This window comes from Notolepis coatsorum, assembly GCF_963971535.1.
Source record: "Notolepis coatsorum genome assembly, chromosome: 7".
Taxonomy (NCBI): Eukaryota; Metazoa; Chordata; class Actinopteri; order Aulopiformes; family Paralepididae; genus Notolepis; species Notolepis coatsorum.
Window position 1 is genome coordinate 159,822,873 of NC_140171.1, and position 19,167 is coordinate 159,842,039.

A 19,167-nucleotide genomic window follows, 5' to 3' on the forward strand; every position below is an offset into this window, starting at 1 on the left:
CATCATACTACCATCATACTACCATGATACTACCATCATACTACCATCATACTACCATCATACTACCATCATACTACCATGATACTACCATCATACTACCATCATACTACCATCATACTACCATCATACTACCATCATACTACCATCATACTACCATCATACTACCATCATACTACCATCATACTATCATCATACTACCATGATACTACCATGATACTACCATCATACTACCATCATACTACCATGATACTACCATGATACTACCATCATACTACCATCATACTACCATCATACTACCATCATACTACCATGATACTACCATCATACTACCATCATACTACCATCATACTATCATCATACTACCATGATACTACAATCATACTACCATCATACTACCATCACACTACCATCACACTACCATCATACTACCATCATACTACCATCATACTACCATCATACTACCATGATACTACCATCATACTACCATCATACTACCATCATACTACCATCATCACACTACCATGATACTACCATGATACTACCATCATCACACTACCATCATACTACCATCATACTACCATCATCACACTACCATCATACTACCATCATACTACCATCATACTACCATGATACTACCATCATACTACCATCATACTACCATCATACTACCATCATACTACCATGATACTACCATCATACTACCATCATACGACCATGATACTACCATCATACTACCATCATACTACCATCATACTACCATCATACTACCATCATACTACCATGATACTACCATCATACTACCATCATCATACTACCATCATACTACCATCATACTACCATCATCATACTACCATGATACTACCATGATACTACCATGATACTACCATCATACTACCATCATACTACCATCATACTACCATCATACTACCATCATACTACCATCATACTACCATGATACTACCATCATACTACCATCATACTACCATCATACTATCATCATACTACCATGATACTACCATCATACTACCATCATACTACCATCACACTACCATCACACTACCATCATACTACCATCATACTACCATCATACTACCATGATACTATCATCATACTACCATCATACTACCATCATACTACCATCATACTACCATCATACTACCATGATACTACCATCATACTACCATCATACTACCATCATACTACCATCATACTACCATGATACTACCATCATACTACCATCATACTACCATCATACTACCATCATACTACCATCATACTACCATGATACTACCATCATACTACCATCATACTACCATGATACTACCATCGTACTACCATCATACTACCATCATACTACCATCATACTACCATCATACTACCATCATACTACCATGATACTACCATCATACTACCATCATACTACCATCATACTACCATGATACTACCATCATACTACCATCATACTACCATCATACTACCATGATACTACCATCATACTACCATCATACTACCATGATACTACCATCATACTACCATCATACTACCATCATACTATCATCATACTACCATGATACTACCATGATACTACCATCATACTACCATCATACTACCATGATACTACCATGATACTACCATCATACTACCATCATACTACCATCATACTACCATCATACTACCATGATACTACCATCATACTACCATCATACTACCATCATACTATCATCATACTACCATGATACTACAATCATACTACCATCATACTACCATCACACTACCATCACACTACCATCATACTACCATCATACTACCATCATACTACCATCATACTACCATGATACTACCATCATACTACCATCATACTACCATCATACTACCATCATACTACCATCATCACACTACCATGATACTACCATGATACTACCATCATCACACTACCATCATACTACCATCATACTACCATCATCACACTACCATCATACTACCATCATACTACCATCGTACTACCATGATACTACCATCATACTACCATCATACTACCATCATACTACCATCATACTACCATGATACTACCATCATACTACCATCATACTACCATGATACTACCATCATACTACCATCATACTACCATCATACTACCATCATACTACCATCATACTACCATGATACTACCATCATACTACCATCATCATACTACCATCATACTACCATCATACTACCATCATCATACTACCATGATACTACCATGATACTACCATCATACTACCATCATACTACCATCATACTACCATCATACTACCATCATACTACCATCATACTACCATCATACTACCATGATACTACCATCATACTACCATCATACTACCATCATACTATCATCATACTACCATGATACTACCATCATACTACCATCATACTACCATCACACTACCATCATACTACCATCATACTACCATCATACTACCATGATACTACCATCATACTACCATCATACTACCATCATACTACCATCATACTACCATCATACTACCATGATACTACCATCATACTACCATCATACTACCATCATACTATCATCATACTACCATGATACTACCATGATACTACCATCATACTACCATCATACTACCATGATACTACCATGATACTACCATCATACTACCATCATACTACCATCATACTACCATCATACTACCATCATACTACCATGATACTACCATCATACTACCATCATACTACCATCATACTATCATCATACTACCATGATACTACAATCATACTACCATCATACTACCATCACACTACCATCACACTACCATCATACTACCATCATACTACCATCATACTACCATGATACTACCATCATACTACCATCATACTACCATCATACTACCATCATACTACCATCATCACACTACCATGATACTACCATGATACTACCATCATCACACTACCATCATACTACCATCATACTACCATCATCACACTACCATCATACTACCATCATACTACCATCATACTACCATGATACTACCATCATACTACCATCATACTACCATCATACTACCATCATACTACCATGATACTACCATCATACTACCATCATACTACCATGATACTACCATCATACTACCATCATACTACCATCATACTACCATCATACTACCATCATACTACCATGATACTACCATCATACTACCATCATCATACTACCATCATACTACCATCATACTACCATCATCATACTACCATGATACTACCATGATACTACCATGATACTACCATCATACTACCATCATACTACCATCATACTACCATCATACTACCATCATACTACCATCATACTACCATGATACTACCACCATACTACCATCATACTACCATCATACTATCATCATACTACCATGATACTACCATCATACTACCATCATACTACCATCACACTACCATCACACTACCATCATACTACCATCATACTACCATCATACTACCATGATACTATCATCATACTACCATCATACTACCATCATACTACCATCATACTACCATCATACTACCATGATACTACCATCATACTACCATCATACTACCATCATACTACCATCATACTACCATGATACTACCATCATACTACCATCATACTACCATCATACTACCATCATACTACCATGATACTACCATCATACTACCATCATACTACCATGATACTACCATCGTACTACCATCATACTACCATCATACTACCATCATACTACCATCATACTACCATCATACTACCATGCTACTACCATCATACTACCATCATACTACCATCATACTACCATGATACTACCATCATACTACCATCATACTACCATCATACTACCATGATACTACCATTATACTACCATCATACTACCATGATACTACCATCATACTACCATCATACTACCATCATACTATCATCATACTACCATGATACTACCATGATACTACCATCATACTACCATCATACTACCATGATACTACCATGATACTACCATCATACTACCATCATACTACCATCATACTACCATCATACTACCATGATACTACCATCATACTACCATCATACTACCATCATACTATCATCATACTACCATGATACTACCATCATACTACCATCATACTACCATCACACTACCATCACACTACCATCATACTACCATCATACTACCATCATACTACCATCATACTACCATGATACTACCATCATACTACCATCATACTACCATCATACTACCATCATACTACCATCATCACACTACCATGATACTACCATGATACTACCATCATCACACTACCATCATACTACCATCATACTACCATCATCACACTACCATCATACTACCATCATACTACCATCATACTACCATGATACTACCATCATACTACCATCATACTACCATCATACTACCATCATACTACCATGATACTACCATCATACTACCATCATACTACCATGATACTACCATCATACTACCATCATACTACCATCATACTACCATCATACTACCATCATACTACCATGATACTACCATCATACTACCATCATCATACTACCATCATACTACCATCATACTACCATCATCATACTACCATGATACTACCATGATACTACCATCATACTACCATCATACTACCATCATACTACCATCATACTACCATCATACTACCATCATACTACCATCATACTACCATGATACTACCATCATACTACCATCATACTACCATCATACTATCATCATACTACCATGATACTACCATCATACTACCATCATACTACCATCACACTACCATCATACTACCATCATACTACCATCATACTACCATGATACTACCATCATACTACCATCATACTACCATCATACTACCATCATACTACCATCATACTACCATGATACTACCATCATACTACCATGATACTACCATCATACTACCATCATACTACCATGATACTACCATCATACTACCATCATACTACCATCACACTACCATCATACTACCATCATACTACCATCATACTACCATGATACTACCATGATACTACCATCATACTACCATCATACTACCATGATACTACCATGATACTACCATCATACTACCATCATACTACCATCATACTACCATGATACTACCATCATACTACCATCATACTACATCATACTACCATCATACTACCATCATACTACCATCATACTACCATCATACTACCATCATACTACCATCACACTACCATCATACTACCATCATACTACCATCATACTACCATCATACTACCATCATACTATCATCATACTACCATGATACTACCATGATACTACCATCATACTACCATCATACTACCATCATACTACCATCATACTACCATGATACTACCATCATACTACCATCATACTACCATGATACTACCATCATACTACCATCATACTACCATCATACTACCATCATACTACCATCATACTACCATCATACTACCATGATACTACCATCATACTACCATCATACTACCATGATACTACCATCATACTACCATCATACTACCATCATACTACCATCATACTACCATCATACTACCTTGATACTACCATCATACTACCATCATACTACCATGATACTACCATCATACTACCATCATACTACCATCATACTACCATGATACTACCATCATACTACCATCATACTACCATCATACTACCATCATACTACCATCATACTACCATGATACTACCATCATACTACCATCATACTACCATCATACTATCATCATACTACCATGATACTACCATGATACTACCATCATACTACCATCATACTACCATGATACTACCATGATACTACCATCATACTACCATCATACTACCATCATACTACCATGATACTACCATCATACTACCATCATACTACCATCATACTATCATCATACTACCATGATACTACAATCATACTACCATCATACTACCATCACACTACCATCACACTACCATCATACTACCATCATACTACCATCATACTACCATCATACTACCATGATACTACCATCATACTACCATCATACTACCATCATACTACCATCATACTACCATCATCACACTACCATGATACTACCATGATACTACCATCATCACACTACCATCATACTACCATCATACTACCATCATCACACTACCATCATACTACCATCATACTACCATCATACTACCATGATACTATCATCATACTACCATCATACTACCATGATACTACCATCATACTACCATCATACTACCATCATACTACCATCATACTACCATGATACTACCATCATACTACCATCATACTACCATGATACTACCATCATACTACCATCATACTACCATCATACTACCATCATACTACCATCATACTACCATGATACTACCATCATACTACCATCATCATACTACCATCATACTACCATCATACTACCATCATCATACTACCATGATACTACCATGATACTACCATGATACTACCATCATACTACCATCATACTACCATCATACTACCATCATACTACCATCATACTACCATCATACTACCATGATACTACCATCATACTACCATCATACTACCATCATACTATCATCATACTACCATGATACTACCATCATACTACCATCATACTACCATCACACTACCATCACACTACCATCATACTACCATCATACTACCATCATACTACCATGATACTATCATCATACTACCATCATACTACCATCATACTACCATCATACTACCATCACACTACCATCACACTACCATCATACTACCATCATACTACCATCATACTACCATCATACTACCATGATACTACCATCATACTACCATCATACTACCATCATACTACCATCATACTACCATCATACTACCATGATACTACCATCATACTACCATCATACTACCATGATACTACCATCGTACTACCATCATACTACCATCATACTACCATCATACTACCATCATACTACCATCATACTACCATGATACTACCATCATACTACCATCATACTACCATCATACTACCATGATACTACCATCATACTACCATCATACTACCATCATACTACCATGATACTACCATCATACTACCATCATACTACCATGATACTACCATCATACTACCATCATACTACCATCATACTATCATCATACTACCATGATACTACCATGATACTACCATCATACTACCATCATACTACCATGATACTACCATGATACTACCATCATACTACCATCATACTACCATCATACTACCATCATACTACCATGATACTACCATCATACTACCATCATACTACCATCATACTATCATCATACTACCATGATACTACAATCATACTACCATCATACTACCATCACACTACCATCACACTACCATCATACTACCATCATACTACCATCATACTACCATCATACTACCATGATACTACCATCATACTACCATCATACTACCATCATACTACCATCATACTACCATCATCACACTACCATGATACTACCATGATACTACCATCATCACACTACCATCATACTACCATCATACTACCATCATCACACTACCATCATACTACCATCATACTACCATCATACTACCATGATACTACCATCATACTACCATCATACTACCATCATACTACCATCATACTACCATGATACTACCATCATACTACCATCATACTACCATGATACTACCATCATACTACCATCATACTACCATCATACTACCATCATACTACCATGATACTACCATCATACTACCATCATCATACTACCATCATACTACCATCATACTACCATCATCATACTACCATGATACTACCATGATACTACCATCATACTACCATCATACTACCATCATACTACCATCATACTACCATCATACTACCATCATACTACCATCATACTACCATGATACTACCATCATACTACCATCATACTACCATCATACTATCATCATACTACCATGATACTACCATCATACTACCATCATACTACCATCACACTACCATCATACTACCATCATACTACCATCATACTACCATGATACTACCATCATACTACCATCATACTACCATCATACTACCATCATACTACCATCATACTACCATGATACTACCATCATACTACCATGATACTACCATCATACTACCATCATACTACCATGATACTACCATGATACTACCATCATACTACCATCATACTACCATCATACTACCATCATACTACCATCATACTACCATCATACTACCATCATACTACCATCATACTACCATCATACTACCATGATACTACCATCGTACTACCATCATACTACCATCATACTACCATCATACTACCATCATACTACCATGATACTACCATCATACTACCATCATACTACCATGATACTACCATCATACTACCATCATACTACCATCATACTACCATGATACTACCATCATACTACCATCATACTACCAGGGCCGCCTCAGGGGGTGTGCGAGCAGTGCGGTCGCACAGGGCCTCGCAGGAAGGGGGGCCTTGCACAATTTTTTTTTACAAAAAAAAATATATATATATTTTTTATTTTATTATTTTTTTATAATTTTTTGCGAGGCCCCCCTTCCCGCAAGGCCCTTTTTCATCACAGACATAAAATCTAGTTTTGCTTATATGCTTATATATTTCACATTAGACACGTTTGTAGAATGTGGCTGACTTGTTCCTGGCTCTGCGGTTCTGCAGATACACTATTGGAGCTCTGGGGCTCTGCAGCAGTCATACTATTGGTTTCAACGAAGGGAGGGGTTACATGTGTACAGTCGGCCGGCGTGCGTCAGCTGCGTCTGACTATTTCGCGAGTGCAGCATTGGAGGTTATGCCAGCCAAGATGAAGAGGGCGGTCGTTCGGCAGATGGACTGAAGATGAAAGTTGTTGCATGTTAGAAAGTTCAGTCAGGCTAGCCATGTCGGCTTAGCTAAAGGCAGGGACAGCTAGTTAGCTTTAGCTACGTTATAATATCGAGTGCTAACGTGTGGTTCAGTCGGGATAGCCATGTCGGCTAGTAGCTTAGCTAAAGGCTAACTAGCGTTAGCTAACCTAGAGAGAGCGTGTGCAGCATTGTTATGCCAAGACGTTTGGTGAGTTTTTAATGCACTCTATTCTATTCCCGCCGTGGAGATATCTCTCTCTCTCTCTCTCTCTCTCTCTCGGGCCGGCTAGCTATCGTGGCTAACGTTATGTTGGCTAACGTTATGTGGAGCCAGCGGGCCGCTATCTATCGTAGCTGACGTTCTGTGGGACCAGCGGGCCGGCTAGCTATCGTAGCTAACCTTATGTTGAGCTAGCGGGCTGGCTAGCTATCGTAGCTAATGTTATGTTGAGCTAGCGGGCCGGCTAACTATCGTAGCCAACGTTATGTTGAGCTAGCGGGCCGGCTAGCTGTCGTAGATGTTATGTTGAGCCAAGCGGGCCGGCTAGCTATCGTAGCTAACGTTATATTGAGCCAAGCGGGCCGGCTAACTGTCGTAGCTAACGTTATATTGAGCCAAGCGGGCCGGCTAGCTGTCGTAGCTAACGTTATATTGAGCCAAGCGGGCCGGCTAGCTGTCGTAGCTAACGTTCTGTCGAGCTAGCGTCAGTACCTGGCCACTCTATTTGCAGTTAGCCTATTTAGCTGATGTCGGCCGTTGGCTCCTTGCTACTTTGTTTTCTCTGGTATAGACCCTCTTCTCTTTGGATTTAAGTGTTGATCTTTGTCCTTTTGGATCTATGTATATTCATGTTGCCTTTGTGAAGTTATCTTTTCCTTCTGTTTTGTTCTTCCATTAAAAGTTGAATATCATTTAGGGGCTCATCTTAGCTGTCTTGCTTATCTCTCTCTCTCTGTCTGGACCACAGACCCATCTCTCTCTCTCTCTCTCTCTCTCTCTCTCTCTCTCTCTCTCTCTCTCTCTCTCTCTCTCTCTTGCTATATGTTGACTGTATCATGCCCAGCCTCGGGCAGCGCTATTATTTAAGAATATGTTGACTGTATGATTTTTATTTTAACCTTTAGGGGGGCCTCGCGTTTAAATCTCACACAGGGCCTTGCATTTCTCCCAGGCGGCCCTGCATACTACCATCATACTACCATGATACTACCATCATACTACCATGATACTACCATCATACTACCATCATACTACCATCATACTACCATCATGTAATAAAGTTTCACACACCTCTCTTCAGGATATCACACTGAGATGTAATAAAGTCTCTCACACCTCTCTTCAAGATATCAAACTGAGATGTAATAAAGTCTCTCACACCTCTCTTCAGTAGATCAAACTGAGATGTAATAAAGTCTCTCACCTCTCTTCAGTAGATCAAACTGAGATGTAATAGTCTCTCACACCTCTCTTCAGTAGATCAAACTGAGATGTAATAAAGTCTCACACACCTCTCTTCAGTAGATCACACTGAGATGTAATAAAGTCTCTCACACCTCTCTTCAAGAGATCACACTGAGATGTAATAAAGTCTCACACCTCTCTTCAGTAGATCACACTGAGATGTAATAAAGTCTCTCACACCTCTCTTCAAGATATCAAACTGAGATGTAATAAAGTCTCTCACACCTCTCTTCAGTAGATCAAACTGAGATGTAATAAAGTCTCTCACCTCTCTTCAGTAGATCAAACTGAGATGTAATAAAGTCTCTCACACCTCTCTTCAGTAGATCAAACTGAGATGTAATAAAGTCTCTCACACCTCTCTTCAGTAGATCACACTGAGATGTAATAAAGTCTCACACACCTCTCTTCAGTAGATCACACTGAGATGTAATAAAGTCTCACACACCTCTCTTCAGTAGATCACACTGAGATGTAATAAAGTCTCACACCTCTCTTCAGTAGATCACACTGAGATGTAATAAAGTCTCACACCTCTCTTCAGTAGATCACATTGAGATGTAATAAAGTCTTTCACACCTCTCTTCAGGAGATCACACTGAGATGTAATAAAGTCTCACACCTCTCTTCAGGATATCACACTGAGATGTAATAAAGTCTCACACACCTCTCTTCAGTAGATCAAACTGAGATGTAATAAAGTCTCTCACACCTCTCTTCAGTAGATCAAACTGAGATGTAATAAAGTCTCTCACACCTCTCTTCAGGAGATCAAACTGAGATGTAATAAAGTCTCTCACACCTCTCTTCAGTAGATCAAACTGAGATGTAATAAAGTCTCACACACCTCTCTTCAGTAGATCAAACTGAGATGTAATAAAGTCTCACACACCTCTCTTCAGTAGATCAAACTGAGATGTAATAAAGTCTCACACACCTCTCTTCAGGAGATCACACTGAGATGTAATAAAGTCTCACACACCTCTCTTCAGGAGATCACACTGAGATGTAATAAAGTCTCACACACCTCTCTTCAGGAGATCACACTGAGATGTAATAAAGTCTCACACACCTCTCTTCAGGAGATCAAACTGATGGAGCAGACTGGAGGAGCGACGGCTGCTATTCCTGCCGGCGCCACCCGACTGGTACAGACTGGACTTCCCCGGCCGGTTCTCCTCTGGGTCCAGGCGGCGGCTCGGTGGGTCCCGGTGTGGGGACAGGGCCGGGGGTTGGTGGGGTGGAGGCTGGGGCTGAACCCTGGGTCTGGAGTTGGGCTGGTTCTCTGATTCACTCTGCGGGGGGCTGGCGTTGGGGTGCGGATGGTCTGGGCTGGCGTTGGGGTGCGGATGGTCTGGGCTGGCGTTGGGGTGCGGATGGTCTGGGCTGGCGTTGGCAGCTGTCTGGGACGTCTTGGGAAGAAGACCACCGGCCTCCACCCTGGTTTTCTCACTGTTATGGTCCGTCAGACGGTCACTCTTGGGGCCTTTCTTGCTCTTGTTGTGGGGTCCGTGGTGGCGGGGGACGAGGTCACTGTGCTTGGGCCAAACTCCGGAGGGTAGAGAGTGGAGAGAGTATTTGGGGTCCCCACCTCTGCTGCTCTTCTCCAGAAGCTCGTTCATAGGGAGGGAGGGCTCCTTCACGCCCTGTCTGCTCTGGTTGCTCTGGTTGCTGTGGGCTGGGTCCATGGAGTCACCCTGGCCCTTCTCCATGAGGGTGTAGAGGTCTGGGTGAGGCAGACACAGACATGCTCAATATAGTCCTCAGTACACGCCGGTATATAGAGCACCGCAACACTTTCGGGATTCTGAAATCATGGGAGAGAGAGCGGGGGGAGAAAATGAATGAATGTGGACGAGAGCCTCGACGTTAAGTGGTTGTAGCTACGGCTGTGGAGGCGCTGGAGACATGATCCAATAGAGTTTTATACGCCTGAGTCTCTTGAACACGGCGCGACCAATCCCAAGTAGATCGGCACTTTCTCGGCTGAGCTATAGTCGCTTTCCCGCACCTCTCGAGGCTCTCATCCACATTCATTCATGTTCTCCCCCCGCTCTCTCCTCCGTGAGCTCAATGTAACGCGGAAGTACAGCGGTCTATACCCATATTCTGTACTGCGTATATTTTGTATAGTATAGAATAGAAGATGTATTAATCCAGAGGGAAATTCTCTAAATAAACATATAGGTAGTCAAAAATAAGAATACACAGTCAAAGATATACATTCTAAAATATGTATATACATTCTGAAATATACAGTCCAAAGATATATAGTAAAATGTCAAATGTCCAGGAAGATATTATCAAGGATTCACACAGTCCGGTGCAAAGTAAACATTGAGCATGGAGAAATATATTTCAAATATATGATTTGATTTTAAGTTTATTATTATAGCGTCATGCACCAAAGGTCCCCAGCCCACATTGACTTACATATGACACTACATATGATCCATGCAAAGGACATACAAAGTATTGTCTTTCCCCATTGCTTTAAAAGTCAAATTTACCATAAAGAAAACACCTTTCCTGAAACACAATTCAAGTCTTATATTCAACTGTATTTATGAGCTGTTCATATATGCATGTATATGTTGTGTATATTCTGCACTGTGTATACAGTATATTCCCACATTCTATGGACGTCTGTATGTGTTTGCTTTCTTCTCTTGCTCAGAAACTGAGATACTCTGCTGTACAAAATCAAAGTCTGCCAACACTGTAGTGTCTGGGAGCAGATTTAAGGTGAGACAGCACCCTCTAATAGGCAAAACATATATTTTAATAGATTTCACTATGAAACTTTCCCAGTTTGTTATGTACATATAAACTAAGAAAAATGTATTGCAAGTTTATATATGCAAATGAGGCACTATCAGTCAAAATGAAGTAAAATAAACAACGAATTGTGTGTTTTCGATGTTTTATTGCCACTAGTTTGAAATAAGACATGTTAAGGAAGCAAAATATAACAAAATCTCAATATCGTAGAGAAAAAAAAGCAAAAAGGTGATTTTGGGGGGTACTGTCTCGTCTTAATGCTATATAACATGCAGTGTCAACACATAGAGCCCTAGTAATGCTATATAACATGCAGTGTCAACACATAGAGCCCTAGTAATGCTATATAACATGCAGTGTCAACACATTATGAGAGCCCTAGTTGTCATGCATAGTTCTCTCTGTTGAGATTCGTTTAACGTGTTAATTGCTTAATGCTGTAATGTTTCAGTAGATATCTCTTATCAAAACAGAATAAGCTTAATCAATATCTTTGAACCACGAATTACACAATATTGCCTAGAACCAGGGATATAGAGATTTATATACGGTTATTTGAAATTGCTTCAACACATTATCTTAAGACTCTCCCTGTTGTGTTCACTTTGGTATTCATGAGTTTACTAGATCTACATTTATCACAAAATGAAAAAGTAAATCATTCAACTCAAGTCAGGTCAAATCTGTGGAAATAGGCGGTCAGGTGGCGTAGCGGAGATTGCGCTCGTCACCAATGCAAGAGGCTGCGGTCTCGACTGCCGGAGTCAGCATTGCCTGCGGCTTGGGCTGATCGTCATACTAACTCGTTTGGCTGAGTTAGGGGGAGGGGAGCCGTGGGTGGTAATCTGGCGTTGTGGACAGCGACGCCTACAGGTCAGGTCTCGGCGCTTGCTCAGCGGAGGCAGGACTTGATGAAGGCAGCGTGACCTCCCACGCGTTACGCTTCACCAATGAGAGTCCTCGCTGCCAGGTGAAAAAAATTGTCACTGGCTGTCGGAGTCACGCGCGTGTCGGAGGAACTGTGCGGATGACTTCAGGGTCCCTTGTACCGACCAGTAGGAGAACATGCGCACAACAACAACCAGGCAGGGGAGGGGGGGAATTGGCACAACGACTAAATTGGGACGGGGAGAAAAACAGAGAAAAATCAGAGAAAGAGAGGATAAAAAAAATAATAAAAAAATCTGTGCAAATAAACAACCACTGTCCACCTCTGATCCAACTATACCTTTATAACTTAAGGTGAGACAGCGCCCCCTAATAGGGGAAAAATATACTTGAATAGATATCACTATGAAACTTTCCCAGTTTGTTATGTACATATAAACTAAGAAAAAATATATTACAAGTTTTCTGAATTTTATGTTTATATATGCAAATGAGGCACTTCCCCCATTAAATATGCACATATTTGCATGTATCGCATCACCAAAATGGATAATGCCAGATTCAAAAACTTGGTTTCATTTTGTTGATACATTTAAAACGAAAGTTTGTATAGAAAGACTTTGTGGCTGGCGGTCAGGTGGCGTAGCGGAGATTGCGTTCGTCACCAACACCGGAGACGCTGGATTCGAGAAGCTCACAGCTCCGGCGTTGTCACCAGCTTGGCTGGCTGTTCACACTAATACAATTGGCAGTATTAGAGGGTGGGAAAGCTGGCGGGGTGGGTCCGGGTCGTTGTAAACAGCGACTCCTACAGTTCGGTCGGGGCGCCTGCTCAGCGCGGATAGGATCTAAGGGGGGTAGTGTGATCCTTCCACACGTTACACCCTCTCAGTGAGAGTCCGCGCTGCCAGGTGAAAAGAAGCGGTTGATTGGCTAGACGTGTGTCGGAGGAAGCACGTGATAGCCTCCACTCTCCCAGACCGACTGTGGGGGGTAAGTGCGCAGCGACCAGGAAGGGGATTGGGAATTGGCATAACGGGGAAAAGGAGGGGAAAAAAGATGAAAAAAAAAAAAAAAATGATTTGTGGCTATGTCCTCTTATCAGCCCATACATCAGGAAATACTGTCATAAAAAAAACGATGTTTCGCCTAGTTTTGGTATAAAATGTACTATACCCGGCTATGAATGATATATATCAACAAACCTTTCTATAGAAAGAAGCATAATTAAAAAAAAAAAATTTAATATAAGTAAAAGTATATTCTATATTGTAATATACTAAATTATGTTATATCTAGTAAAATGTATGGAAGAACAAATATAAATGTAAGGGGGTAGGGATCAATAAGCTTAGCTTCCCTCTACTCCTTTTTTGGACATGTCTGCTAACCAAACACATTGCTCTTGACCTTTTGTTTATAATTCCTTTTTTTTCTTTTTTTTTTTAAATGTTTTTGTTTAATGTTTTTTAATGTATTGTTATGATTGTTTGGTATGACGGAACAAGATACCGTGATTTGTTTGGAGGAAATGGAGAATTACATGTTCAAAAATAAACTTTTCATTCATTCATTCATTCATTCATTCATTCATTCATTCATTCATTCATTCATTCATTCATTCATTCATTCATAATATGGATGGGAAGAAATGTGGAAGGTTTGGTGTGTGTAGGTACTAGGGAAATGGAGTTCCAAGACTTTGTGTGTAAGTAAAATGCATTAAAAATTCGTTTTTCAGAAAACGACCTCAAAGTTTTCTATTGTAAAATGCCATAATTTTTTTTTGAAACAGCTATTTACAAACACAACACCCAATCAAACCATTAGTAATAGACAACCTAAACACATGCCTGATAACTGAATAACATAATAATAATGATGTTATTGAACTGAACAGAACTACACACAGGCTACAAACAGTGTAGTAACAGTGTAGTAACAGTGTAGTACCCTCTAATAGTCAAAAACATCATTTGAATAGATATCACTATGCAACTTTCCCAGTTTGTTATGTACATATAAACTAAGAAAAAATATATTGCAAGTTTTCTGAATTTTATGTTTATATACAAATGAGGCACTTCCCCTTAAATATGTGCACATTTATGGATGCAATCGGGCTAAATGAAGTCAAATAAACAACAAAATGTGTGTTATTGACATTTTATTGTCACTAGTTTCATAGAAGAAACTATAACTATATATATATATTTTTTTTTGTTTGTTTAGGAAGCAATAACAAAATCTCAATATCATCGAAAAAAAGCAAAAAGGCAATTTTGGGGGTGCTGTCTCGCCTTAAAGAAGAAATAATAAACCGATACCATTTTCCCAAAGTGTCATGAATACACAAATGTCAGTTCCCTTTTATATTTCCAAAACTAAAAGAGCTCTTCAATGAAAACACACAGCGTTGGCCTATAGAACCATCAGTACATCACGAGTATTATGACAAATAATCTTTTCTAACTTCAAAAGAAAAAGCAGCTTAGTGAACAACAACAACAACAACAACACCAACAACAACAACAACAACAAAAGACTCGTACCCTTACCATTAACAGCATGCTCCTCAGCCTGGCTGAGAGGAGACACAAGAAACAAGAGCACCATGATAATCCCTGTCATCCTGCACAGCTCTGAGCTCCACACACTGTGACGTGTGGCAGAGCGGCTTTTATACAGCTCTGCTCGGGAACAGGACGGGACGGGATGGGATGAGGAGATGGGAAGGGGAGGGGAGGGAGGCGGGATCTCCCGAAGGCAGAGGTGTGTGCGTGTGTGTGTGTGTGAATGAATGAATGAATGAAAACTTTATTAACAGATTGCAGAATGGGTACAGTACAGTACAGCTCAATACATACAATTGTTAAGGGGATGCAGACCAGAGAAAGACTTTCGTCTTGTTTACATCAGGGTCCCCCATTTTCAATTCATCGTAACATATATGACATACATGACATACAGATAGACAGTACTGCTACATCTATACATTTATGACATACCAGATTTGCAATTACAGTACTGTTTGTGATACAAAAAGAGTCCAGAAAGAAAAGAGTATATACATTAGGCGTAGAAACTGTACATTGGATTGGGTAGGTGGGGGTGGGGGGGGACTGTACATTGGAGGTGGTTGGGTGGGTGGGGGGGGGGGGGGGGGGGGTTGGGTAGGAGTGGGGGGGGGGGGGGGGGGGGGTTGGGTAGGAGTGGGGGGGGGGGGGGGGTAGGAGGGGTGGGTGGGGGACACTGTACAACTGTACAAACAACACTGTACATTGGATTATTGACAAGACCATACTTGGTAATTTACTGTACATTGGAGGGGGTTGTGTTCGGACATTTACAGGGGCCAGTTTCGAGTTGCAGTCTCCCTTAGGTGTTTTTTGAGAGTGTTTTTGAAAGTTTTTGATGTGTGCGTGTGTGTGTGTGCGTGCGTGTGTGTGTGTGTGTGTACCTTACTATTAATGATACCTAGCTTACTATTAGTGATACCTATAGCTTACTATTAGTGATACCTACCTTACTATTAATGATACCTAGCTTACTATTAGTGATACCTAGCTTATTATTAGTGATACCTAGCTTACTATTAGTGATACCTAGCTTACTATTAGTGATACCTAGCTTACTATTAGTGATACCTATAGCTTACTATTAGTGATACCTATAGCTTACTATTAGTGATACCTAGCTTACTATTAGTGATACCTAGCTTACTATTAGTGATACCTATAGCTTACTATTAGTGATACCTATAGCTTACTATTAGTGATACCTAGCTTACTATTAGTGATACCTAGCTTACTATTAGTGATACCTATAGCTTACTATTAGTGATACCTAGCTTACTATTAGTGATACCTAGCTTACTATTAGTGATACCTAGCTTACTATTAGTGATACCTAGCTTACTATTAGTGATACCTATAGCTTACTATTAGTGATACCTATAGCTTACTATTAGTGATACCTAGCTTACTATTAGTGATACCTAGCTTACTATTAGTGATACCTAGGATACCTAGCTTACTATTGGTGATACCTAGCTTATTATTAGTGATACCTAGCTTACTATTAGTGATACCTAGCTTACTAATAGTAATACCTAGCTTACTATTAGTGATACCTAGCTTACTATTAGTGATACCTAGCTTACTATTAGTGATACCTAGCTTACTATTAGTTATACCTAGCTTACTATTAGTGATACCTATAGCTTACTATTAGTGATACCTAGCTTACTATTAGTGATACCTATAGCTTACTATTAGTGATACCTAGCTTACTATTAGTGATACCTAGCTACTATTAGTGATACCTAGCTTACTATTAGTGATACCTATAGCTATAGCTTACTATTCGTGATACCTATAGCTATAGCTTACTATTAGTGATACCTAGACTAGTGTGTAAGTCTTGAGACCAGAACCAAAGTGGAAGATAAAAAGCTACAACCATATAATGAAATATGACAATGACTAGGTTTTCACCCTTGATTTAAAGCTGGGTAGATTTGAGAAGAATGAATTACCTACAATAACTAGTTATAAATGCTTCAATATTGTTCATCTCAACACAAATCCCCAAAAATGACTCTTTGTAACAAAGTGAACCAACATTGTTCTTAGAGGAAGCTTCTTTGAAACAAAGTGAACCAACATTGTTCTTAGAGGAAGCTTCTTTGAAACAAAGTGAACCAACATTGCTCTTAGAGGAAGCTTCTTTGAAACAAAGTGAACCAACATTGTTCTTAGAGGAAGCTTCTTTGTAACAAAGTGAACCAACATTGCTCTTAGAGGAAGCTTCTTTGTAACAAAGTGAACCAACATTGCTCTTAGAGGAAGCTTCTTTGAAACAAAGTGAACCAACATTGCTCTTAGAGGAAGCTTCTTTGTAACAAAGTAAACCAACATTGTTCTTAGAGGAAGCTTCTTTGAAACAAAGTGAACCTTGTCTGGTAAATGTGGTGGGAGCGTTACATACATGTTCAAGTTCAAGTTCAAGTTCTTTAATAGTTGTCATACAGAAGTACAGAATACTTTCATACAAAATGCTTCTTACTGTTACGCTCCAGAGACT

General features: G+C 39.4%; 1 protein-coding gene across 1 annotated transcript in view; it reads right to left on the bottom strand.

Moving 5' to 3' along the window:
* LOC311232019 (uncharacterized protein) overlaps nt 1-16,724 on the bottom strand; it is a 41,195-nt gene extending 24,471 nt beyond the window's left edge. Inside the window, exons 1-2 of the mRNA XM_084318682.1 lie at nt 16,641-16,724; nt 11,486-12,139 (exon numbers count right to left, since the gene is read on the bottom strand). Coding sequence (XP_084174808.1) covers nt 11,486-12,139; nt 16,641-16,713 — 727 coding nt within the window. The 5' untranslated portion in view covers nt 16,714-16,724. The remainder of the gene's footprint in view (nt 1-11,485; nt 12,140-16,640) is intronic.
* Between the last annotated feature and the right edge of the window lie 2,443 nt (nt 16,725-19,167).